The 25,317-nt window shown below is 36.0% G+C and overlaps 2 protein-coding genes across 5 annotated transcripts in view; one reads left to right on the plus strand and one right to left on the minus strand.

Annotated features, from left to right (window-relative positions):
- NEMF (nuclear export mediator factor) overlaps positions 1-10,179 on the plus strand; it is a 70,044-nt gene extending 59,865 nt beyond the window's left edge. The window contains exons 26-33 of one of the 2 annotated variants that reach the window (XR_009185004.2): positions 132-291; positions 4,702-4,779; positions 4,884-5,078; positions 6,729-6,761; positions 7,817-7,917; positions 7,992-8,060; positions 8,150-8,229; positions 8,520-8,589. Coding sequence is in view for 1 of the 2 variants with exons in the window: in XM_058293451.2 (XP_058149434.1) it covers positions 132-291; positions 4,702-4,779; positions 4,884-5,078; positions 6,729-6,761; positions 7,817-7,917; positions 8,017-8,060; positions 8,150-8,229; positions 8,520-8,597 (769 nt within the window). In the remaining variant the exon portion in view is untranslated. Of the gene's footprint in view, positions 1-131; positions 292-4,701; positions 4,780-4,883; positions 5,079-6,728; positions 6,762-7,816; positions 7,918-7,991; positions 8,061-8,149; positions 8,230-8,519 lie in introns of both variants that reach the window. The other variant, XM_058293451.2, reaches the window with a different exon arrangement.
- Positions 103-25,317, minus strand: KLHDC2 (kelch domain containing 2). Of its 3 annotated transcripts, none has more exons than XM_058293453.2 (13): positions 24,775-25,290; positions 22,293-22,372; positions 20,678-20,795; positions 18,284-18,399; positions 14,689-14,770; positions 14,426-14,509; positions 13,771-13,851; positions 12,670-12,728; positions 12,147-12,256; positions 11,669-11,741; positions 10,480-10,567; positions 10,326-10,378; positions 103-721 (listed from the first exon to the last, which is right to left on the minus strand). In XM_058293453.2, the coding sequence occupies exons 1-13, from the start codon at positions 24,925-24,927 to the stop codon at positions 646-648; spliced, it is 1,173 nt and encodes a 390-aa protein (XP_058149436.1). In that variant the 5' UTR covers positions 24,928-25,290; the 3' UTR covers positions 103-645. The 3 variants fall into 3 exon arrangements, with proteins under 3 accessions (XP_058149436.1, XP_004470011.1, XP_071070042.1); XM_004469954.5 differs by lacking the exon at positions 103-721 and adding an exon at positions 9,776-10,087 and having other exon boundaries at positions 24,775-25,317; XM_071213941.1 differs by lacking the exons at positions 103-721; positions 14,426-14,509 and adding an exon at positions 9,776-10,087 and having other exon boundaries at positions 24,775-25,282.

Genomic DNA, 25,317 nt, shown 5'->3' on the forward strand with positions numbered 1-25,317 from the left:
GGTGATTTTCAAGTTAATCAGAAACCATGTTCATTTGTTGATTGTATATGTCCCCCTTCCCATGAATTTTTTTGGGGCACAAAAATTTTGAAATTCTAAGAATCAGATGTTTCCATTTCATTTATTTTTAGGGAAATGAAGAAGAAAAAGCTTCCAAATGACTCAGGGGATTTAGATTTAGATATGATAGAGGGAAAGGAAAAAGATAAAGAAAGTTCTCTACACATTGAGACTCATCAGAATACAAGCAAAAATGTTCCAAATGTGCAGCCAGTGAAAAGAGGACAAAAGGTAAGGAGACTTAAACTTTAGGTTGAATTTTAAAGTTAGTACAATATGGTTCATAAATGAAGTTGAGGTTCCTCTTAATTTTTAAACGTTTAAGTGAAACGAGGTATAGTAAAAAAAAAAGACTTGTGACTTCCTTTGATTGAAAATTAATTGGAAGCTACAGCATTTATGGAACATAGAGATTGTCATTATATGTTACACCTTTAAGGAGTAGATATTGTTCTAACACTTGAGTGCCTCCCTCCCACACGGGAGGTGCTGGGTTTGGCTTCTGGTCCTCCTAAATACGACAAACAGATAATGAGCAGACAAGCAAAAGTAATGAGTAAGACAGTCAGCAGACAATGAGCAAGACTAACGAGCAGGGAGTAGATATGACTCAAGCTGTTCTTCCCACATGGGAGGTCCCAGGTTCAGTTCCCAGTGCCTCCTAAAAAAAAAAAAAAGCAGTGAGCAAACAATGAGCAAAAAAACCCACAACAAGCAAACAGGGAGCCAACGGGGAGGGTATAGGAAGAATCTGTAAAAAAAAAAAAAAAATTTAAAAAGCACTCATGATTTCTGTAGGAGGAATAGGAAACTGTGATTTGCCAGTCACCCAGCTGGTGAGTGATAGCATTGGAATATTCCTAGATCTTTATTGATAATTTAGACTAGAAGTGTTTTTGTCAGTTATTAATGTAATTTTTTAAAGATTTATTTATTTATCTCCCTCTTGTTTGCATTCGCTGTCTGCTTGTCTTTTTGGAGGCACTGGGGAAACAAACCCAGGGCCATCCATGTGGGAGGGAGGTGCCTAATGGCCTGAGCCACACTTCTGCTCCCAATTAATGTGATTTTGGTCAGAGTTCTTATGTATTTTATTAAAAAGGGGTTATGAAAGAAGAGATAGTAGATACAGATTCTATATATTTTTTAAATGTAATATAAAAGGAATTTGGGGCTAATATATCAGTGTATCTTTTTAAATTAAGTTTCTCTGAAGTCTTACAGAGATTACATTTTATCATCTTTCCTCCATCCATCATGGTCAGAATTTCTTACATTGCTTAAATGAAGGGATATATTATGCATACGGAAGAGAAGACTCAGTGTAATAAAAATTTCAACTCTACCCATATTAATCTAAATTGAATGACTTAAATCAGATTTAAGTGAGATTTTAATTAACTTGATGAAATAATTGTAAAGTTCATTTCAAAGAGTAAATGCTAGAGAATTGCCAAGGAAATCTTGGAAAAGATTAATGAGGGGTTTCCCTATATGGTAGTAAAACATTTAGTGTTAGAATTATTAAAACAAGATAGTCTTAACACAGGGATACTAAGAAGGTGAAAGAGTGAAAGGGTAAAATCCCATATAGTATTTATTTAAGAATTTAGTATATGATAAAATATTATATGAAATATTTAGTATTAAGCCTAATCATGTGAAAGAATACCAAAGTAGATTCCAGATAAATAAAAGAACCGTGAATAAAATTGAAAGACAAATGGCAAGTCTGAAAAAAAAGAAGATACTATATGTTCAATCATTCAGTAAATGTTTTTGGGCACCCCAGGGGAATTCCTGCTAAAAGTCTTAAAGATGCATCTACCCTTGGACTCAGCAATTCCACTTATTGGAATTTATCCTAAAAAAAAATCATGGTATGTGCACAGGATGTGTTTTGCTATTTGTAATAGCAAAAACAATAACAAAAAACAAAAACTGAAAATAATACAAATGTCCAATACGTAATTGCTCAAATAAATGATACATTTATGTAATGGAATATTCTGCAGATAGTTTAAGTTCCAAGACAAATCCTAATGGAATTTTATTAAAAATGCATTAACTTTTATATTTTGCGGACTAATTATTATGTTTACCACATGATTCTTCATGTTCATATTTATATTATAGTCTTCAATAAAGATATATTCCTATAGAAGTCATAACATCTTAACCATTCCTAGGTACCTTGTAAGTTTTCATAGAGGTTTTTATTTTGTAAATGGCATATTTTTTAAACTTTCATTTTCTAATTGTTAGTAGCTGGTATGTGGGAAGACAAGTCTTGTATATTGATCTAGTAAAAAAACAATCTTATTGAACACTTACTAATTTTAATACTTTATATGTAGGCAGTGCTATTTGCAAATATGGCTTTTGTTGCTTCACTTCTAATTTATTTTTATCATTTTAGGGGCACTGGCTCATAGGTCAGTTTAGTGTGGCATAGAAATAGTGACAGTCCATCTTTGTCATGTGAATTAAGGATTTTTATCATTGTGGCTATTTCCTGTGAACTAGTGGTGAACCTTCCCTTCTTTGCAGTTATTCTTTAAAATAATGGGAGTCAAATTTTTTAAAACCCTTTTTCAGCATCTGTTAATGACTACTTTTCTCCTTTGTTTATGTGGCAAATTGTGAAAATCTACTAATTGGCCTATAATTTTACTTTCCTTATTTTGCTCTCCAGGTCATACTGCTTCATAAAATAAGTTTTGGATCTTTACCTTTTTTCCTGCTCTCTGGAACTTTGTGTAAAATGGAAATTACTTTTTCCTTTAAGGTTGACAGCATTTGCTTATGAAACTGCCTGATATTTTAGATTTTGTGGGTAGATTTAAGTACTAATTTAATTTCTTTTGAGATTATGGATCCATTCAAGTTTTCTGTTTTTTCAAAGTTGGTTTTCATATGTTATATTTTTTGAGGAAATCTGTTCTTTTCATTAGGTTTTTCATTTCTTGGTTCAGTTTATTGGTCACATTTATTCATATGATTCTTAAGATTTTTTGAGGTACAGTATGCATACAAAAAAGTACCCAAATTTTGTTTTTAAAAGCTTGATTAAATTCTCAAATTACATACGTATGAAATCAGCACTCAGATCAAGATAATTGAACATTTTCAAGCACCTCAAAAGGCTCCCTCTTGCCCCTTCCCAAATAATATCACCACTGGAAATAACCATTATTCTAACCACTGTAATTATTTGCCTGTTTCTGAACTTTTTAAAGGTTATCATATGGTATATATGCTTTTGTGTTTGGTTTCTTTCACTCAGTATTGTGTCTGAATCATCCATGTTGTATTTAATAGTAGTTGGTTCACATTGCTGAATAGCATTCCACTGGTATGATTGTCACAATTTATTTATTCACTTGTACTGCTGATGAACATTTTTACACTCACCTTTAGGGCCCACAAGCCTGCATTTCTTGTGGGTGTATTACACCCACAAGTGGAATTGCTGAGTCTTAGCATTCATAAAATGCTCAGCTCTAGTAGATACTGGCAAACTGTATTCCAGAGTATACATGTACCAGTGCCCACCAAGCAATGTATGAAGTTCCACTTATTCTTCCACATCCTCACCATTATTTGGTATTGTCAGGTTTTGTTTTTTGTTTTTTAGCTACTCAGGTGTTTATATCCTGATGTTTCGGCTTTAATTTGCATATCTCTGATGAGTAATAATGTTGGGTACTATTTCATAGGTTTATTAGACCTCTGGAAAAAATCCTCTTTTTAAAGAGCCTGTTTTTTAAACTGGGTTGTCTTTTTTCTCATTGTTGTATTATAGTTCTTTGTAATTCTGAATACAAGTCCTTTTTGGGATATATGTATTGCAGGTGTCATTTCATACTCTGACTTGCTTGTTTCACTTTCTTTTTTTTTTCTTTTAAATATTTATTTATTTTTAATCCCCTCCGCCCCCCGTTGTTGTTCTGTGTGTCTATTTGCTGTCTTGTTTCTTTGTCTGCTTCTTTTGTCGTCAGCGGCACGGGAAGTGTGTGCGGCACCATTCCTGGGCAGGCTGCACTTTCTTTCGCGCTCGGCGGCTCTCCTTACGGGCGCACTCCTTGCGCACATCAGCACTGCACATGGGCCAGCTCCACATGGGTCAAGGAGGCCTGGGGTTTGAACCGCGGACCTCCCATGTGTTTCACTTTCTTAATGGTGTTTTTTATAAGCAGAATTTATTTTAATGAAGTCTGATTTATCAGTGTTTTTTTCCTATGGTTAGTGTTCTTTGTATCTTGTATTCCCAATTAATGATATTCTCAAGACTAACTTCTAAGTTTTCTTTATTTCCACCCTACAGTTCTTGCCCAAATTGAAAGGACTCCTATCTCTAAGTTACCTTGGAAATAATTTTTTTAAATCTCTCCTATAGTATTTAATAAAATATGTTGCATTAATTTAACCTTTTTTATATATGTACCTTCTCATTTTACCTGATAGTAATTTCCTGGAGTTAAAGGTTTATCCAGCATTTGTAGCATCTGTATTGTTTATTATAATTGTGCCTTGCTTAATAAGCATTTTTGACAAAATTAATGTACTTTTTCATTACAAATATATTTGTGGACATTTTTTATTGCTTAGTTTTCAACCAAAATCCTTGAATTTTTGTAGAGTAAAATGAAAAAAATGAAGGAAAAATACAAAGATCAGGATGAAGAAGAGCGTGAACTTATCATGAAATTGCTGGGAGTAAGTAATAGCTAAAAACATTTCTTCTGCTTTTCAGTGGACATCCATATTTGTTCAAATTTTGGCAGTATTAACTTTTTCCCTCTAAAAATTATATGAATTAGTCTGCAGGCTCAAACAAAGAAGAAAAAGGGAAGAAGGGAAAGAAAGGAAAAACAAAAGATGAACCTGTGAAGAAACAACCCCAGAAACCTAAAGGGGGACCAAGGGTTTCTGAGAGCATTAAAGAAACTCCCTCCCATGAGGTTATAGCTCATGACTTGCAAGACTTGGCTTTGCATGATCCACATGATGACAAGGTAAAGCTAGTACATATGTGAGCTTTTGCTTCTTAATTAGGGCAACCAACTATCAGGGTTTTCCCAAGACATGATAACCAGAAGAGTTGGTAATGCTGTTCTCAATAGAAAGCCAAAGTAATAGCTTTAATAAGACTAAAATTGCAGTACCTAAGTTTAAAAGTTATAGTTTATCAAAAGCTTTTAGAAAATAATGAATTTTATGGAGAGACTTTATTTCATTCTGGTGGCAAGTACGACTTAATTAAAATAAGGCAATGAAGAACTAGGAAGAGTTGAAGATGAGTGAAAAATAAATTTTCCCTTCTCTAGATTTTTCTTAAGTAATTAATATGCTATATATTGTTACATAATGTTGAAAGTGACACAGTTATGTGCCAAGTGCCTTGACTAAAAAACCAGTGAGAGGAATGGATGTGGCTCAAGTAGTTGAGTGCCTGCTTCCTGCATGGGAGGTCTGGGGTTCAATTCCCAGCCCTTGTACCTTGAAAAAAAAAAAAACCCAGTGAGAAGTTAACGTTTTTCCAGTGAAGATGGTTACGGTTGCCTGATTGTTTTAGCAATTGAATTCAACAAGCCCAGCCTAAAGTATATTGTATTTATTGAATTTTTTTAGAGCAAAGGATTTTTTAAAAATACAAGCTTAAATAAAAATTTTAATTTTCTGAGCAGCATTGTTTTTAATTATGGCGGTCAAACCTTGAGTTATAATTGTTAAAGTAATGCTAACAAAGATTTTGTAATACTTGTTTCTTTTTGCCCTGGTAAACAACAGTATTGTTTAATAATAGTAAAACTCATTTTGGCTTTTGAATTTTTACTTTATTCCCATATCCTATAATTTATTCTGTAAACCCCAGATTATAAATATTCATGAGAGGTGTTGATTATGAATGGTCTTTCATGGGTAGGCCATCTCTAGGTATATTTTTCTTAATGTAGTAACCAAACAATATTAAGCTTTTTTTATTATTATTTTTTAATTTTTTAAAAAAAGATTTATTCATTTCTCTCCCCTTCCCCCTCACCCCGGTTGTTCTCCATGTCTATTTGCTGCGTCGTCTTTGTTCACTTCTGTTGTCAGTGGCAAGGGAATCTGTGTTTCTTTTTGCTGCGTCATCTTGTTGTGTCAGCTCTCCATGTGTGCGGCACCATTCCTGGGCAGGCTGCACTTTCTTTCGCACTGGGCAGCTCTCCTTACGGGGCGCCGCACTCCTTGTGCGTGGGGCTCCCCCACGCGAGGACACCCCACGTGGCAGGGCACTCCTTGTGCGCATCAGCACTGCGCATGGGCCAGCTCCACACGGGTCAAGGAGGCCTGGGGTTTGAACCGCAGACCTCCCATGTGGTAGACGGACGCCCTAACCACTGGGCCAAGTCTGCCACCAAGCTTATTTTAATATATCAAAAAATTTCCCTTAACCTGCTGAACCAATATTTTAAAAGTGTTTTTTCTTTCATTAGAATTCTCTGATGTCTTTCCCTTGCAAAATATCAAGCTTAGCTGTCATTTTAAACTCTAATATTCTCTGCTTTAGCATGTACTTCTTTAAACAACTTTTTTAGACTTCAGAGAACTATCCTTTTTCTCTTTTGAATGTTAAAACTTAAGTTATAGCTGACTTTTTTGTTTTTATATGTTTGGAGCAGGAAGAGCAAGATCTGGATCAACAGGGAAATGAGGTATGATTTTGTACTAGGTTGGGTGTTCCTTCTGCAACACTCATTGCAATCAATTTCCCAGAATATCTGACACAAAACTTCTACAAAACTTCTAACAAAAGGCTCTGAAGTCAAACCTTATGGGTTTGAATCCTAACTCCACTGCATTTAACTGTGTAATATTGGAGACATTATTCTTTGTACTTCAGTTTCATCTAAAAAAATGGGGATTATAATGGGACCTACCTGGGGAGAATTGTTTTGAGAACTAAAATAAGCATTTAAAATAGTTCCTGGTAAGTAGTATAAACACTCATATATTTATTATACTTTGTGCACCAAACCTTTTTTCCTACATCTAAATATTCTTAACATTATTAGGTAACATGGGCAATACTGTAGGCAGCCTACCACTTGGGAACTTTAAGAACCCCTAGGATTTCACCTTAACAGGTTGTAGCCTAGGGTTTCTCAACTTTAGCTCTACTACCATTTTGGGATAGATGATTCCTTGTTGTTGGGGGCATATCCCATGCATTTTAGGATGTTTAGCAACATCCTTGGCTCCTCTACCCACTAGATGCCAGTAGCACCCTTGCTCCCAGTTATGACAATCAGAAGTTTCCCCAGAAATTGCTAGATGTCTCCTGGGAGGCAGTATTCCCCCTGGTGGAGAACCACTGTTCTAGTTAAAGTATCAGTCCCAGTTCCATGGAATGGACCTTAATCTACTTGTGATCATTATTGTGCATCATTTTAATCCACAGTGACTTTCTGCAACTCTGGTAATATCTAACAAGTTTTTTCTCCCTTTCCCTTAAATTCTTCTCTACATTGTATTTTGAAAAGTGTTCTCATTAATTCTTCTACTGGGCAAAAACTGTTAGTAGTAAGAATATGTATTTAAATATCAATGGTCTTCAACTCTTTGGGGATATAAAGCAGAGTTTAATTATAGCTGTTCCTACTTTTAAATCTGTATGTCCATCAGAAAAGGATTAAAAATGTATTATAGGAATTTTACAGTGGTTTAAGACTAGCACAAATTTTACTATGTTTTTGTTTTCCTTTTTTAGGAAAATCTGTTTGATTCTTTGACAGGGCAGCCACATCCTGAAGATGTACTACTGTTTGCCATTCCAATATGCGCTCCTTACACCACCATGACAAATTATAAGTAAGTCATCATTGGTTTACTCAAAGCAGTCGATAGAAAGATGACTTTGGAATCTTTTCCTAATCCCTATTTAGTAAAACATGTAATTTCTTTTTAAAGATATAAAGTGAAACTTACTCCTGGAGTTCAGAAAAAGGGAAAAGGTATTAAAAAGATTTTTTTTTTGGATTATGGTTTTAAACAGTTAAGTGACTGAACAGAAATAATGAATTCTTCTGTTTTCTGTGTGCAGCTGCAAAAACAGCCTTGAACAGTTTCATGCATTCCAAAGAAGCAACAGCAAGAGAAAAAGACTTGTTCCGTAGCGTAAAGGTAAGAATTTCTTCTAGAACTCTGTAGAGATTGTTAGTACAATGAAAAAAACAATGAATAGTTTTCTATTTTTTGCTTTTTGCTCATGCGTCATGTAGTAGATTTAAGCTTCAGCTATTGTTATGGTAGAAAATTCTGCCTTTCTAAAACTAGTAAAATAAGTAGGAAAATGAGTTTAGCTGAAAATTTTGGAAATGACTTTTTCTTTGATAAGAATATACATAACTGTCATAAAAGAAAATGCTTGACCATAAAGAATGTGAAGATACTCAGCAATTTTCTTTTTATAGGACACAGATTTATCAAGAAACATTCCTGGCAAAGTGAAAGTGTCTGCACCCAATCTTCTGAATGTAAAAAGGAAATAGCTGAAATGAAATCATAAAGTATTTGAGAAGAGCCAATTTTATAGCTTTTGGGAAGTTAAAAAGATGAAAAGACCATGTGACAAGACTTCCAAAATTAAATAATGAACTAAAAATATTGCCTTGTTATATTCACCAAAAGGACTTATTGTTTTTTTTCAAGTTTTATATAGAGGAAATGCTGTCTATGGTAGGATTTCCTAAAATATTTATGGACAGGTAAATGTTATAATTATATACATCTATAGTTATTCTACATTTTCTTGAAATTTGGGAGGTTAATACTAAGTATTCCTTTCATTTTATAAAGAAAATGAATAGTGAAGTGGCTCAGTTGTTTAGACTATTTACTTGCTATTCTACTGTATATAAAGCCTTAATATATATATTATTCGCAGGCTTATCATGGTGGTGGAGTGCAGTTAAATTTAGGATTAATGTCCTGAACCCTAATTATCAAAGGAGTAGATTTCCTCCTGTCTTCACCTACACTAGTCAAAAAATATATTAGATCAGATATAAAATACAAAGAATAACTCCCATGACTCAGTTAACAAATAAAATCGAGAAGAAATGGATGTTGATCATCCATATTTCCCACCTGTAGTAATTATTAATAGCATGTCACAGATTTATCTTAACGTACAATATCAAAAGTGCACAATAGGCTTACACTGAAGTCCCCTGACCCAACTTGCTTCTTCTGTCTACTAATAGAACTCGTGAAGAACAAAATCTCACATTATTTCATTGTTTGATGGGTTACAAAACTCTGTTCCTTTTAATTAATTAGAAAACAGCTGTGGAAAGTTTATAGGACCACTTGCCCCAGCCCTTACACCAAAGCATTAAAGTCTAAATACTAATTCGCTGTTGTCATCCCACAGTTTCTTTTACCAACTTAGTCCTATTGGGAATATTTTTCCACTTTGAAATTAATGTAAACTTAATTTTGTTGTTCATAACTCTAAGCCTACATAATTATAATCTACTCTTGCCATTTCTGAAAAGTTTCTAAAATGCTAATTTTTAAAAAAATGTCACTGTTTCAAAGTGGCAAGAATATTTAGTATAATTTTCCAAAGATATACATCCTACAGTTACCAAAAAGGAAATAAAATCATTCCTTGGGGTAAAAAGCCCAGTGTTCATTTTCTTTTTTTTTACTAGAGGTCAGTTACTGGTATTAAATACATTTATTGCAAACATCTTCAGACACAAAAATAGGTTCTCTAGGCCATTCACATGCACATTAAAATAAAAATGCTGCAAACTACAACAATGCATATAATTATAGAAACGGTCCCGCTCTGTGACATTTACAGAATTGCTGTCCATGCAAGGTGAACAGAGGTATTATCTATAAGTTTTAAGATCCAGAAGTGTTGTTACTACCAAACCTCTGATTAACACTGTGAAGTAAGTGTTTTGGAAGGCAGTTCCATGAATTGGCTAACATTTCCTTAAAGCAAATGACCGCTTCTAAGCTTAACCTGAAAATGGACAAGGAAAGAGAAAAATTATTTTATATTTGGGATTATATTCACTTGAACTATTAAAACAAAATAAACTCTTTTCTAAAAGATTTTTATAGTAACTGGCTCATTGTATCAATGGAGACTCACGATTGCCCTTAAATAATCCATGAACTTGGTTTTTCAATAGTGCTAATTTAAAATGTAAAGAAATATAATTTAGGGTAATCTTACTAACAAGTAAAAAGTTACTTACCGTACAAGAGATTTTGGTTGAACGGAAAATATAAGTATTTCATTGCTGTGCGCCTGAAGAGTTGAAGAACACATTAAAAAGCAAGTACTTTCCAAATCAGTTTCAATATTACACAAAATTACAAAGTGTCCTTTAACATAGGTACTATACTTACAGCTCTGTGATGGACAAGTAGGTTGTTGGCACATCCACCAAAAACAATTACTTCTCCTTCATCACTGGCACAAGCTGTATGCCATAATCTATGTTTAAAACAAAGGTATATACTAAAAAAAAGTCACCCAAAACACCAAATTAACAGTTTACACTCTATAATAAAGTTGATAAAATAAGACTAGAGACATTTCTCGAAGTAGTTCATACCAGAACATCATTGTGAAAAGCAAAATCTTCAGGCCAAGTAGCTAAAGCTAGAAAAACGAATGTCTGTTTTATTTGATGTTATTATTTTATCTCTGGTCTGATCCTTATTTATTATGCAGTGAGGGGTTTGAAGTGAATGGTCTGTTTTTAGGTCTTTGTTAGCAATAAAAATCTTACAGAAGAGAAATCCTATATGTTCATCCACTCTATCCCCTTTCCATAAGCAGGGGCAGTTGGCCTTACACAAAACACCTGCAGGATGCTGAAAGCCTGCTTGACTAAAACTGAAAGGATCTGAAAATTCTAAGGAAAAAACATGTAGGTCAGATGAATCCTTAGTGGCATGACTATACATAGGTTACAAGTTTGGAAAAAATGCATGATGGCATATCCAATGTGCTCTAAACATCAATTTTGACCATCATCTTTTTTGGCAGACTTTGTAACAATTCTGTTTTATTAAAACAGAAAATAGGAAGAAATATTTCTTAATAAGCTCTTCTTTTTGGATGATACAAATTTTTGTTAGACAGCACTACTGCCAATCTAGTAGAAGGTCTTGAGTTGTTTTATTCTTCATGCTTTTGCAGTCCTTTCCTTTTCCAGTTCTATTCTTTTTTCCCTAGTGACAAACCTAGATGTAGTTCAACTCAATTGAGAAAAGTTTGATTAAATTTTAGTGTATCAGTAATTTTATGGTGAAAGAAAAAGCAAAAGTCAAATTTTCAGCCCTATTCTTAATACACAGATAATGGAATGGAAAGCATTTGATGTTAAGATAACATTGGTTTTTTTTCTTTTCTTTGTTAATGTATGATGCCGAACCTTAGTGAATGCTAGAATTTTATAACAGCAGAATCAGGGAAATTTTGTAAGATAATGGACTTAATGAAGCCAAAACAACCTAAATTTTTACCAATCTGAACTTCTTAGGACCTCATTAAATTCGGTGTAAGAATTACCTTTTAAATCGTTCATACCTTGGTTTTTCAGTATAGGGATGATTAAACTGTATCCATTCATTTTTACTGATGCAGTAAGTCCAGGCATCACCTGATTGAAGCAAACAAAAAGGAGAGCTATTAAGTATGTAGAGAGCTATTAAGTGTGTAAATGTCAATGTGACACTGGCATTCAAAGGGCAGATTCAGCAAGAAAGGTAATAAATCAGATTGTGAGTAAATATATACAGGAAGTTTGTTTCCTTTTTTTTCCCTACAATTAACTAAATACACCCTTTGCATGTCAGGGTTTTTTTTAAATGTTCTAAGTCATTTCTTTACTGGACAGAATGAATGTATATCATAGTATGAAAACATTTTATGTAGGTATGTATATAGGATCTAAAATTCATAGCAAACCTTCCATCTAACTCTATACAACCCTGATACATCTAAAATAGGTGGATTTTTTTCACCTATTTATATGATTTCATTATCGTATTTTTAAAGGACTTACTTAATGGCTGTTTATCAGTGGTAAATCCTCCAAAGAGAAAAAGATGATCTGAGGAAACTGGTGTTAGTGAGTGCCAAGACCGGCCAACTGGACATATGCCTTGTGGAATTCTGAAAAGAATAGCTGAGTTACAATATCCACATTTAAAAGCAGATATTGTATTCAAGGCAGAGTAACATTTTAAAATTTTCTTTTAAAATTTATATGGAATTATGACTAAAGAGACATTAGATATAAAAAGGTTTCCTTTTTACAATGCTTTATACAAAATATTTTCTTTGAAAGCAGTGTCAACTTCAGATTTTTTCACCAAACCCCGAGCACATGCTATGTACCAGGCACACACTTATGGGAACTGGAAATACAAAAATAAAAATTTTTCCTTAAGGTTTCAGTGACCATGCTTATTTAAAGTTTTAAAGAAAATTTAAGCAAGTAAATTATGTACTAATAACAGAAATAGGTGAAAATTTGAATTTTCTTTTGAAAAGCTTTTCTAAAATAAACCTAACGTGATACCTACAATTCATTCCACTCCCATGTATCCAGATTAAGATAGTGAAGGTCATTCATTCGGGCATCCTACAAAAAGGATAAAAAAAATTTTTTTTTCTTTTTCAGCATGTCACCCTTGGCTGTGGGATTGTGTGTGGTAACATACACACATACACAAACACCATAAAAGTTCCCGTTTTAATAATTTTTTAAAATGTATTTTTTATTTATTTTTAAAAGATACATAGATTGCACAAAATTACATTTGAAAGTATAGGGAATTCCCATATGCCCATACCCCACCCCCACCCCACCTTTTTCCCACATCAACAACTTCTTTCATTAGTGTGGTACATTCATTGAAATTGATGAACACATTTTGGAGCACTGCTACATAGCATGGATTATAGTTTACATTGTAGTTTGGACTCTCTCCCAGTCCATTTAGTAGATTATGGCAGGATATATAATGTTCTCCATCTGTCCCTGCAATGTCATTCAAGACAACTCCAAGTCCCGAAAATACCCCCATATTCCACCTCTTTTTTCCTCTCCCTGCCTTCAGCAACTCCAGTGGCCAGTGTCTCCACATCAATGATATAATTTCTTCCATTGCTAGAATCACAATAAGTCTATGGTAGAATACCAGTACATTTCAGAAGCATTGATTACATTTATGATACTGTGCTATATCCATTAACAAATCTTTTTTGTGATCCCTATGAGAAACTTTGTACCTATTAAGTAATAACAACTTCCCTCTATCCACCCCAGCCCACCCCTTGCAACCTCAGATCTGCTTTCTGTCTCTATTTGCTTATTCTAGGTAGGTCATAGAAGCAAAATCATAATATCTGTCCTTGTATGTCTAGCTTATTTCACTCAACTTGATGCCTTCAAGGGTCATTCATTTTGTAGCATGCGTTAGAACTTCATTCCTTTTTTTAAATGGTTGAATAATAATATTCAGCCATTGTATGTATTTATCCATTTATCTGTTGATGTACACTTGGGTTGTTTAAACCTTTTAGTAATTGTAAATAATGCTACTCTGAACATTGATGTACTACTACCTAAACAGTTATTTTGAATAATTCAAAAGCAAGTCTTGGAAATTTCATATACTTACTCGATACCTGCCTCCAAACACAAAGCCTTTGTTTCCAACAGTTGCACAGGCATGGGCAGCACGAGGTGAGGGCACTTTACCCTTTAAGAAATCACATATACAATTGAATAATTAAGTGACCTTTTTATAAGCAGAAGGAAAATGCCAGAAAGAAACAGTTTTCTCTGGTTGTGGGGTAAGAATATGCAAGACATTTGAGCTTTTAAGTTGAAGCACAGATAATTAGCAACAGTATTAAACACCGACTACCAACACTGGGAATGTCAATTTTACATTTTTGAGATGTTTTGCTGAATGGTCCGGTTAATATAGTCAAATGCTTGCTTTATTTTTCATTCCTTAAAATAAATACTAGCACATCATATATCTGTATCAGAGGGAAAAGAAGTCTACAAATGAGTAACCTAATTTCATATCTAGTGCTTGCTTACCTAATCACAAATAGTTAAAATCTATTAGATAATAGATGCTCTGTTAGTCTCCAGATAGACAGATTTTTTTTTCCTGGATTCTCTGGAGAATAGTGAATGCTATGGATCTTTTCTCTCCAAGAAACAAGAATGAACTGTCATTTTCACACCACCTCCTATTCTGGTGTATCTGTCTTCTCTGAGGAAGCCTTGCCTTAATAACTGATAAGTCTTTATTAACTCACAGTAGTAATTGGCTGGCTCCAGGAAAATGTTTCAGTGTCTAAAATATGTACATGATCATTCCATCCTCTTGGATGACTTGAATTCTACAGAAGATAAAAATAAGAATGCTTCTGAGTTATTTTACCAATAATGTTTGTGAAATTATATAGTTCCCTGTCTAATTTATTAACAAAGCAAAGTGAACAAAACTACTGGCAAATGTTAAGTGTATTGTTTCAATATACTTAAATAAAGACCACATGCAATATGAAACTTTACTTACCCAAAAAGATGTTTCATCAAATTCAAAAGTTCCCAGTACTTTATCTTCAGGTAAATATCCATACCCTCCAAAAAATATTAACCTATTTGAAAGACAATCAAGACACATAAAAAGTCAAACATCCACAGGTTAGAATTCCAGATATTTTCTTCTCACCTTGCCATATGCTATAAGTTGAGAAGGCACAGATGAACACATGAAAATACTTATTCAAATAAAAATGATTATACCAACAAATTAGATAACATTTACTCTTTAAAAAGCCATAAAACCTAGAAGAAATGGACAAATTCCTAGAAATACAAGTTACCTAAACTGACTGAAAAAGAAATAGAAGATCTCAACAGAACAGTAAAAAGTAAAGGCATTGATTCTGTAATCAAAAACTTTGGAAAGAAAAATCCAAGACCAAATGGCTTTACTGGTGAATTTTACCAACCTTTCAAAGAAAAATGACCACCAAACCTTCTCAAACTCTTCCAAAATATTGAAGAGGAGGGAACTTCCTAAGTTCAATCTGTGAGATCAGCATCACCCTAATACCAAAGCCAAAGATATCCTTCATGAACATAGATGTAAAAAATTCTCAATGAAATATTAGCAAACTGAATCCATCAGCACATTAAAAGGATTATACATTATGACCAAGTAGGATTCATACGAGGAATACAAAGGTGGTTCAATATTAAAAAATCAGTTAATGTAATACACCACATAAATAGAATGAAGAGGTAAAACCATGATCATCTCAACTGAAACAAAAGGCATTTAACAAATTCCCTTTTTTGATAAAAACTCTCAGAAAACTAGGATTAGAAGGAAATTTCCTCAACATGATAAAGGTCTATATGAAAAACCCACAGCTTCAGTGAAAGACTGAAAGCTTTCCCCCTAAATCAAGTACAAGCCAAGGATGTCCACTGTCAGCAATGTATTAGAGTTCTAGCCAAAATGATTAGGTAAGAAAAAGAAAAGGCATCCAAATTGCAATAGAAGTAGTACAACTATCTATTTGAAGGTGACATGATACTATATATAGAATTTCCCAAAGAGTCTACAAGAAAGCTATTAAAACTAATAAATGAATTCAGCAGTGAAAGGCTACAAGATCATATACACAATATACACAATAATATTAATCTGTTTTCTGTACACCAGCAATGAACAATCTAAAAAGGAATTCAATCAAACAATTCTATTTACAATAGCAAGTAGAAAAATAATATCTGGGAATAAATTAAACCAAGAACATAGGACACTTATACATGGAAAACTACAAAATATTGTTGAAAGAAATTAAGATTTAAATAAATGGAAAGAAATCCTGTGTTCAAGGATCAGAAGACTTAATACTATAAAGATGTCAGTATTACTCAAAGTGATTTACAGATTCAACACAATGCTGATCAAAATCCCATTTGCGGGAAGTGGACTTGGCTCAATGGATAGTGTCTGCCTACCACATGGGAGGTCCGCGGTTCAAACCCAGGACCTCCTTGACCCGTGTGGAGCTGGCCCACGCACAGTGCTGATGCACGCAAGGAGTGCTGTGCCACACAGGGGTGACCCCTCGTAGGGGAGCCCCATGCACAAGGAGTGCGCCCCGTAAGGAAAGCCGCCCAGCACGAAAGAAAGTCCAGCCTGCCCAGGAGTGGCACCACACACACACAGAGCTGATGCAGCAAGATGATGCAACAAAAAGAGACACAGAAACCCAGGCCGCTGACAAGAATAGAAGTGGACACAGAAGAACACACAGCGAATGGACATAGACAGCAGACAACAGGGGGGAGGCGGGGAGGGGAGAGAAATAAATAAAAGAATAAATCTTTAAAAAACAACAACAACAAAATCCCATTTGCCTTTTTTGCAAAAATTGAAAAGCCATCAGATTCATAAGGAATTATAAGGAACCCCAAATAGCCAAATCCATCTTGAAAAAGAACAAAGTTGGAGGACTCATACTTCCCTTTTAGAAAACGTATTACATAGCTATGCTAAATCAAACCAGTGTGGTGCTGGCATAAGGATGGGCATATAGACCAAGGGAATAGAATTAAGAATTCAGAAATAAACCCACACCTCTCTGGCTAATTGATTTTTGACAAGGGTGCCAAGTGGGAAATGGGGAAAGAATAGTCTAACAAATGATGCTGGGAAATGACATCCACATGTTGGAGAATAAAAATGGACTCTTGCCTCAAAGACAGACAAAATTAACTCAAAATAGATCAATGACCAAAATGTAAGAGCTAAAACTATTAGAAGAAAATGGAAGAAAATTATTTAGGTTCTTGTATTTGGCAACAGATTTTTAGATATGCTACCAAAAGTACTATTAATAGCAACAATAACAAAATAAATTGGACTTTATCAAAATTTACAACTTGTGCATCAAAGAACACCTCAAGAATGTAAATAAATGGAGAAAATATTTGGAAAGACATTTTTCCAAAGAAGATACACAAACAGCCAATAACCACAAGAAAAGATGCTCAACATCATTAGCCATTAGGAAATGCAAATCAAAACCACAATAAGATACTATTTAACATCTACTAGCATGGAATGACTATTTATTTTAAAAAGAAAGGAAAATAAGTGATGGCGAAAATGTGGAAAAATAGGAACCCCTGTGCAATATTTTTTAAAAAAGAAAGGAAAATAAGTGATGGTGAGGATGTGGAAAAATAGGAACCCCTGTGCAATGCTAGTGGGAATGTAAAATGACACAGCCTCTGCGGAAAACAGTTTGGCTGTGCATTAGAAAGTTAAATAATTACCATATTGATGTGGCATATCCACTTCTAGGTATATACCCAAAAGGACTGAAAATAGAGACTCACACAGATCTTTGTATACCAATGTTCATAGCAGCATTGTTTACATTGCCAAATGGTAGAAACTACCCAAGTATCCATCAATAGATGAGAGGATAAACAAAATGTTGTTATGAATAAACAGTGGAATATAATTCAGCCATAAAAATGAAGTTCTAACACATAATTACAACATAGATGTACCTTGAAAACATCATGCTGAGTGAAATAAGCCAGATGTAAAAGGACAAATATTAAATATTGTATGATTCCACTTTTAGGAATCATAGATGTAGAAATTCATACATGTACAATTATGTTTAGATGTATTTCTACATCTAAAATTCATAGATGTAGAAAGCAGATTACAGGTTTAAGAGGTGGGAGATAGTTAATAGGTACAGATTTTGTTTGGGGTATTGAAAAATTTTGTTAATGGGTGGTGGTGATAGTAGCATAACTTTGTAAATGTAATTTATACCATTGAACTGTATACTTGAAATTGATTAAAATGGAAAATTTTATGTTGTATGTATGTTACCACAATAAAAATGTTTAAAAAAAAGAGTAGGGGTACTATGCAAAGCTCAAAGGGAAAAAAAAGGCTATCATTTATTGAGCACTTAACTATGTCTTAGGTAACATGCTAAGTATTTTCATATATTAATTCACTTAATTCTCATTAACAGCCTTATGAGAAATGTCTTGTGGTTACAATGATTATTGGCTAAACCACTTTCACATAGAAACCCAAACCTACAATGCTGCTAACTCACCTGTTTTTATATACCCAGACACCAAGTTTGTCCTTTGACGATGGAGGAATCCCTTGGCAATCAATTCTTTCCCATTGTAACACTCTGTCTGTAGATCTTGAATCCAGCATGTAGAACTGTCAGAAGCAATGATTTCAGTTAGATTTGGTTATATGAAAGAAATTCGACTTTGGCATTTAATTTTACTGTGATTTATGATAAGAATGTCATCTAATTCAGTGCTCTAATGTGTGGACTTCAGACTGGCTGCCAGTCTGCAAACTGTTACTGGTCTGAATCTAAATTAGGAAATTGTGCCAAAATGTAAATTAAGTCACTAAGCTTACTATTCATTAGTTCAGCTCGTTTTTGTTCCATAGCAAGACTTTTTGATGAAGAAGGCAGCAGTGCATTGATTTACATTCTGGTACCAGCTTCTTACATAGTGCCTTACATAGGCACTTTGAGTTGTAAAAATCTAATTTATGGGTGTCAGTATTGTATAACAAAATAATCAGATTAAGTGTTGGCCTATCCTTCAAAGAGTTTACCATCCTGATAATTGAATACATCTGACCATTATTATTATTTTTACTACTCTGAGACAACCAATCTTCATTTCATGTAAACTTAAAACACTCAACCCTGGCCACATCATATTCTAACTATTACCATCTCTGATTACCTCCTAAGATCACAGTTTCTCTCCTCAAGCTTCCTCACATTTTGTCAAATCTTATTTTTCTCCTCCTTGGCCTTGAAAAATATATAGCACAGCTACAGCCTATATCAGTGCCACACAAACTCTTTAGGCATAGAACCCTTTCATCAAATAAAGTCTCAAGTAAAAGCCCAATATAAATACAAATGGTTGAGTGCCTACTTCCCATGTATGAGGTCCCAGGTTTGATCCTCCCATTCCTCCTAAAAAAAACTAAAAAGAAACAAAACAAAAAAACATGGATCAACACTTGTTAAAGTAGAGTAGAAGGGGCTGTCCAAAGACCACCTAACACCATAAGTTCTTCCCTCAGTTGTCCCAAGGGGGCTCAAAGAAATCCCTAGGATTCCTAGGAACACAGTTTGAAACCATTTTAGCTGTATCTTCCATCTATACCACACCACTTGGCATTTCCATGGACAAGACATAATTTGCCTATACCTCCACATCTCAGTACCTTAATCAATTTAGTGATTCAATTCAAGCATCACCTACTTTCCCATCCTACTACATAGGACGTTAAGAAATTTTTATAAATTCAACAATATTTACCGAATTTTTACGACTGACTCTGTATCTCTCTGTCATATGCTACTATAACTGTTTATTTATCTGGGTCCATTCTAAATTGTTAGCTCCTAGAGCTGGGAACTATTTCATTCATTTTGTGTCTCCGGTGTCCAACCAAGTGTTCGGCAGATTAGATGCGTACTAAGTAGCCAAAATAAATGAATTATTACAGTTTACTTATATCAAGTGTAACTTTCTGACTTCATTTGTCTCTTCCTGACAGAACTGACCCCTTTTTCCTATTCAGAAATCAGCATGGACTAAGTTTGAACAGCAATATCTTATGGCATCATATTATGGGAATGTTAGTATATGGAATTTTGTCAGTATTATTACATTTATCTTTATGGATTTCTGAGTGATGTACTGTTAATTTTTATCTATCCTTTCATGATTACATCTTGTTTTCATTTTGTCTGAAATGTTTTTTCCTAATTTGTTTACTACTAATAATTTTTTTAAAGATTTATTTATTTATTTCTCTCCCCTCCCCCCCACCCCCGTTGTCTGTTCTCTGTGTCTATTTGCTGCGACGTCTTTTGTCTGCTTCTGTTGTTGTCAGCAGCACGGGAATCTGTGCTTCTTTTTGTTGCGTCAGTTCTCCATTCTCCGTGTATGCAGCACCATTCCTGGGCAGGCTGCACTTTCTTTTGTGCTGGGCGGCTCTCTTACGGGGCACACTCCTTGCCTGTGCCTTGCCTGTGCCAGGGGACACCCCTGGTGGCAGGACACTCCTTGCGCGCTTCAGCTCCACACGGGTCAAGGAAGCCCGGGGTTTGAACCGCGGACCTGCCATGTGGTAGATGGTCGCCCTAACCACTAGGCCGAGTCCGCCGCCACTAATAATAATTTATCACGCGGGGTTCTAAGAGAATAGGTAGCTTCAAAAAAACAACCTAGGAAGTTTTGCACACAGTTAAGTAATCAACGAAAGTTGGCTTTAAAAGGCCTAGGTATAAAGATAGACTGGTAAGCAAAATACCAAAATACACATTCATATCAAAATTAAGTTCATATATTTAACTAGAACAAGAATAAGTATGGGGCTTACCTTAAACATCTGAGGTTGTTTGAAAAAGAGTAAGAAGAAATTACTTTGAACCAAAATCCTTGGGAAAACTAACCTTATTTGTATTGCCTCTTGAATGGTGTCCTCCAAATAAGTACAGTACTCTATCTACACACACAGCACAGCTCCCTGACATAGAAGGAGGAACATCACCTTCAGTGTTAATTTTCTTCCTGAGGGTGAAAAATACTGAATGTAAAGAATCTTTCCCAAAAGGAAGAAATGCAGAGATTTATAATTTCTCTTCTACATATATCCCCACAATAAAGGAAAATAAAATGATAGAGCTGACTAGATATTTTCCAGGGTCTCTTTCAGCTCTAAAATTAATTCCAGGAACGAACATTTTCTTCTTTACCCATTCCATGGCAATGCCAGCTGGTCCTACACCTAGGCATTATGAAAGGTTCTGAAAGCCTGTCATTTTTTTATTCTAGGATACTCCATTTTACATTTCTCAAACTGAACTAGCTGGTTTTTATTTAATGACCATAAATGGCTTTGTTTTTGTTTAACATCTTGGTCCTGTCAGATTCAATTCAATAGGTGTTTTTCTTTCAGTTACCTTTTAGCCATTCAAATTGCTCTGATTCAGATCCTTATATAATACTCCTAAATACTTGGGTAGGACTCACTCCATGCCAGGCACTCCTCTGAAATGCTTTGTGAGTGTAAACTCATTCTGAATCTAAAAATGAATCTGAATCAAAAACCTGAAGTCTGAATGTGATACACTTACATTTTATCTTTGCTAAAAGTGATTTTCTGGTTTTATTTTAAAATTCCTTGTGGGGCTGAATTAAAAACATAAGTATTCCCTTTTAAGGGAATACTATTAATATAATAAATTTCCAATTTTCTAGAAAAAGATTAGCAAACAGTCCTATGTGCTATTTACAGAAATAAGCCTGGCTCATTTTTAGTTTAGCTCTTAAATGCAAGTGAGACTACTGTTCTCCTAGTTCTGAGATCTACAATAAGCAAAATAATCCAAAGCACAAAGTTCTCACAAAGCAAATCATGGGAAAAACTACTTTGTAAATCCCCAAAATGGCTAACCATGCATTTTGAGAAAATATTAATTCTACCCAAGACATGCTCTTGACTGCTACTGTTATGAATTGGCAAAAGATCCTTGCAGAAAAAATCCAATTTGTATAGGAGAACATTTAAGGTAGTTTTATTAAATAAAACATACTACTTTAAAGAGATTTGCATGAAAATTTTAATTTTAGAGCTCATTAAAATACAGTACCAGCTTTATTTCTATTAGATGCTAGAAATACCTTTCTCATTCAAGAAACTGTATACCAAGAGTTTTAACATCTTCATATATGGGACTGCTATTACATTTCCATTCCAGGATCTGAAGCCTTTATATCTTTGTACAGCATTATTCTGATACTCTAGTTACAGAGCCCCAAATAAAAATTTCTTCAAAGCTCATGAAACATCTAGTAATTACTGAACCCCTTCTAAGCAAATTAAGGATGCTGAAGTATATAACCAGCATTACAGCTGCTAAAATAACTGCAGAACACCGTTTATAGAATGTATATACAGTTTAGCATCCTTAACTAAAATATTTTTATTCGTTGGAGTCTACAAAGTTTCTTTTTCTTATGATCTTATTTGCATATTTTATTCCCCCTTATAATATCCAGAGTTACCATCTTCCAGTCTCCATGTTGTAGATCCATAGTTCTTCTCTAGGCAGATAAAAGTCATATAATCCTCTGACTTGATTACTCTAAGAACCAGAAAATTGCAAATATTTTAAAAATTGATATTTTTAGAGGCATTACTGTGTATTTTTTCATATCTAACTTATTTGATAATAATAATAGTTATGAACAGTTAAGTAGATCTTAGGATTATATCCAATGCACAGTGCTTCCCACCCCATGCCACACATTCAAGGTACAGCTTATACAGACAGCTCTTAATTCACATGTTAATAATACAGCAGGTGCAGTACAGCATAAAGTTAAGAGAGGTCCTGGAAATGTATAAGGCCAGGCTATGTTATCCTGAATAGACCCTGCAGCAAACTCAACTGCATCCTTTCAGGAGACTACCTGTGGCTGTACCAATGTATACTAATATATGATGTATAGTTTATTTAATTTTCACAACAATCCTAAAAAGTAGTTGATGTTACAAGAAAACTGAAGTTTTAGAGAGGGTATGTGTGCAAGGTAATGTTAGCAAGTAATGGTGGAGCCAAGATTCCAGCGTCCGCCCCCTCAATATGTAACTCTTACAGGTGCCTAACACTTCCAGCCTTTGATATTCCTGGGTTACTTTCTGAAGAATGTCAACATACAGTAAATGATAATTCTCTGAGAACGGGGTCAGAGTCTAATAACCTTGCGTATTTACATACAGAAATAGAGTGGTTGGCCATGTAGACATCTCTTTCCACTCTCTCTACCTCTTAGGAAGGGAAACGCTCCAGGTGGGAAGTAGCTGGAATCAGGCAGGGGGCTGGTCCGGAGTGACCAACCTGGCCTGCGGCGGGGAAAGTGACGACTGTGCAGAAAGTCAAGGTTTATTATGCTTGAAACAATCTGCATGAGCTTCTTGAACCTACTCTCAGGGTCTTAGGCAAAGTGTGGAGGTTGGCCTCAGTGATCATGCTTCTCTTCTCTGCCTCAATCTAGGCATGCAAGCCCTCATAAACCTAACATCAAAAATCTACCCTGAAAGGTTTCTCCTTCACCCTCCTTCCAAAGAAAAGTTCGATTCTCTCAATGCTGTTGATTTTCACAACGAGAATTATTTACAAAGTAGTTCAGACTGAACTGCCATTGACCAACAGGTTTGTCTTTCACCAGGGGGATTCACATTTTAATAGGAGCCAACACCTACCTTCCTCTACATTCTTGCAGTTCCATACCACTAAAGTACCCTCCTCTACTTGACTGTTCATTGGAGGCAGACTGGTAAGAATTAGCAAAAATACTCTCATGGGTTAAACCAAATGAAGAAACCAAGGGCAGCTATAACAGTTTATCACCTATCTTTTGAGGACCATTTAAAAAAAACTGAGACACGATCAGGTCAGCCACATCATAAACCACAAACCTATTAAGAGAGTAACAAAGCAAGGTATCCAAAGCACAAGTGTAGCAGACTAGATTTTAAGCAAATTGGGGAGGGTGATTATTTTTTAAGACCTAAAATGACAAAATATTTTGAGGTAGGGATGGATCAGAGCCACCCCAGAAAACAAAATGAGACAATTCTAGAATGTAGAGTGTTACTGGGAAGTTGTAAGATCTAAATGAACAGGAAGAGAAATAGAAAGACTTAATTACAGAGCACTAGGGTAGGATTATCCTGCTAGGGCTAAGGAAAAGAAACACAACAGGCTCTAAACTGCTAACGGATCACTTCATTTATAATTAGGGGTCAAAGAGCACTGTTATCATATTTACTGCTGGGGGAAATTTGTTGTTGCTATTAATTTCCTGAATGAGGATTTCTTCTGAAAAATTTCAGTATTTTTCAGATGAAACCGAATGGAAAATGGCCTTGAAATGTTCAAACAGTGGTCTGTTAGCCATCTACACAGTGGTGACTGGGACTCCTGCAGAGGAGGGGAAAGTTGGATAAGGCGATTCCCGCTGCCTTTTGGAATTCTAGGGGGTTTTCCTACACCTTGACCACCCGGATAAAGGGCATCGGTAGCGCTGAGCCAATTGGCCCCGCTCCAGAGGGTAAGGTCCTCGGAACTAGGTCCGATAAAGGGGCAGAGTGACATCACACACACCGTCACCTCCCCTACACATCCCCACAATTCTTTATGAGGATAATTTTAAAAGTAATTACTCGTGCACCGCCCAGCCAACCTTAGCACGGAGCCTTCCCCAGAGAATGCTCCCGCGTCGGGCAGCGCGCACAGGACCGCCAAGCGAGTGGAGAGGACAGCCGGCTTTGGATGCTGAAGGCTGTCGTGACCACACGGCTCCGAGAGTGGGAAACGGCCCTGGAGGCTTGAGACGCAAGTTGGGGGACTCGGGAAGGATCCCACCCGCAGGAAAATGAGCCAACGGAAGGGTCGCAGGGGCGGGGCGCGGCCGGCGCACGCTCCCGCTGCTCCCGGGGACCGGCCGGGGGCCGCCCGCAGCGGCCCGGCCACCCACTGACCTTGTAGCCGCCCCAGACGAACATGTGGCGCCCGTCGCTGACGGCTACGTGGCCGCTGCGCTCCGCGGGGCAGGCGAGCTCCACGGCCTCAAAGCTCTCGAAGGCTGGCCCTGGCAAGTCGTCCGCCCGCAGATCCTCGTCGCCATCAGCCATCCTGAGGCTGCACTTTTCGTTCCCCAACAGTCCCCACACCCGTGAAGAAGACAAAGACAAAGAAAAAAGAAAAACAAAAAGAAATACACAGCCAGGCGAGGCACGACGAGGGCGCGCCGTTAAGGCAGCTCCCCCGCCGCCTGCGCTCGCGTCCCCCCGACCCTGCTCGGCCGAGGACGGGCCGCCCAGCGCCTCGGCACGTCGGCGGGCAGCGGGGACGAGGAGCGGCGGCGAGAGTCGAGGCCCAGGGCCAGGGAACAGGAGATGCGGGAGCCCGCCTCGGGCCGACACTGACTTGCGGTCCGCCCGCCCCACCTCCGGGAGCCCGTCGCCACCTACGGCCCTTGTTTACGCCGGGGCCGGAAGCCGCCCGCCCGGCGCCGGAAGCGC

The sequence above is a fragment of the Dasypus novemcinctus genome, chromosome 3, assembly GCF_030445035.2.
Source record: "Dasypus novemcinctus isolate mDasNov1 chromosome 3, mDasNov1.1.hap2, whole genome shotgun sequence".
Classification (NCBI taxonomy): Eukaryota; Metazoa; Chordata; class Mammalia; order Cingulata; family Dasypodidae; genus Dasypus; species Dasypus novemcinctus.

What these genes read in the sequence shown, in the direction of transcription:
- KLHDC2 (XM_004469954.5), bottom strand. Translation starts at nt 24,927, where the DNA reads ATGGCTGATGGCGACGAGGATCTGCGGGCGGACGACTTGCCAGGGCCA. An exon ending in GTCTGGGTATATAAAAACAG is followed by an intron (nt 14,771 to 18,283) that starts GTGAGTTAGCAG and finishes TCTTTCAAATAG; the next exon opens with GTTAATATTTTTTGGAGGGT. An exon ending in CAACCAAAATCTCTTGTACG is followed by an intron (nt 10,088 to 10,325) that starts GTAAGTAACTTT and finishes GTCCATTTTCAG; the next exon opens with GTTAAGCTTAGAAGCGGTCA.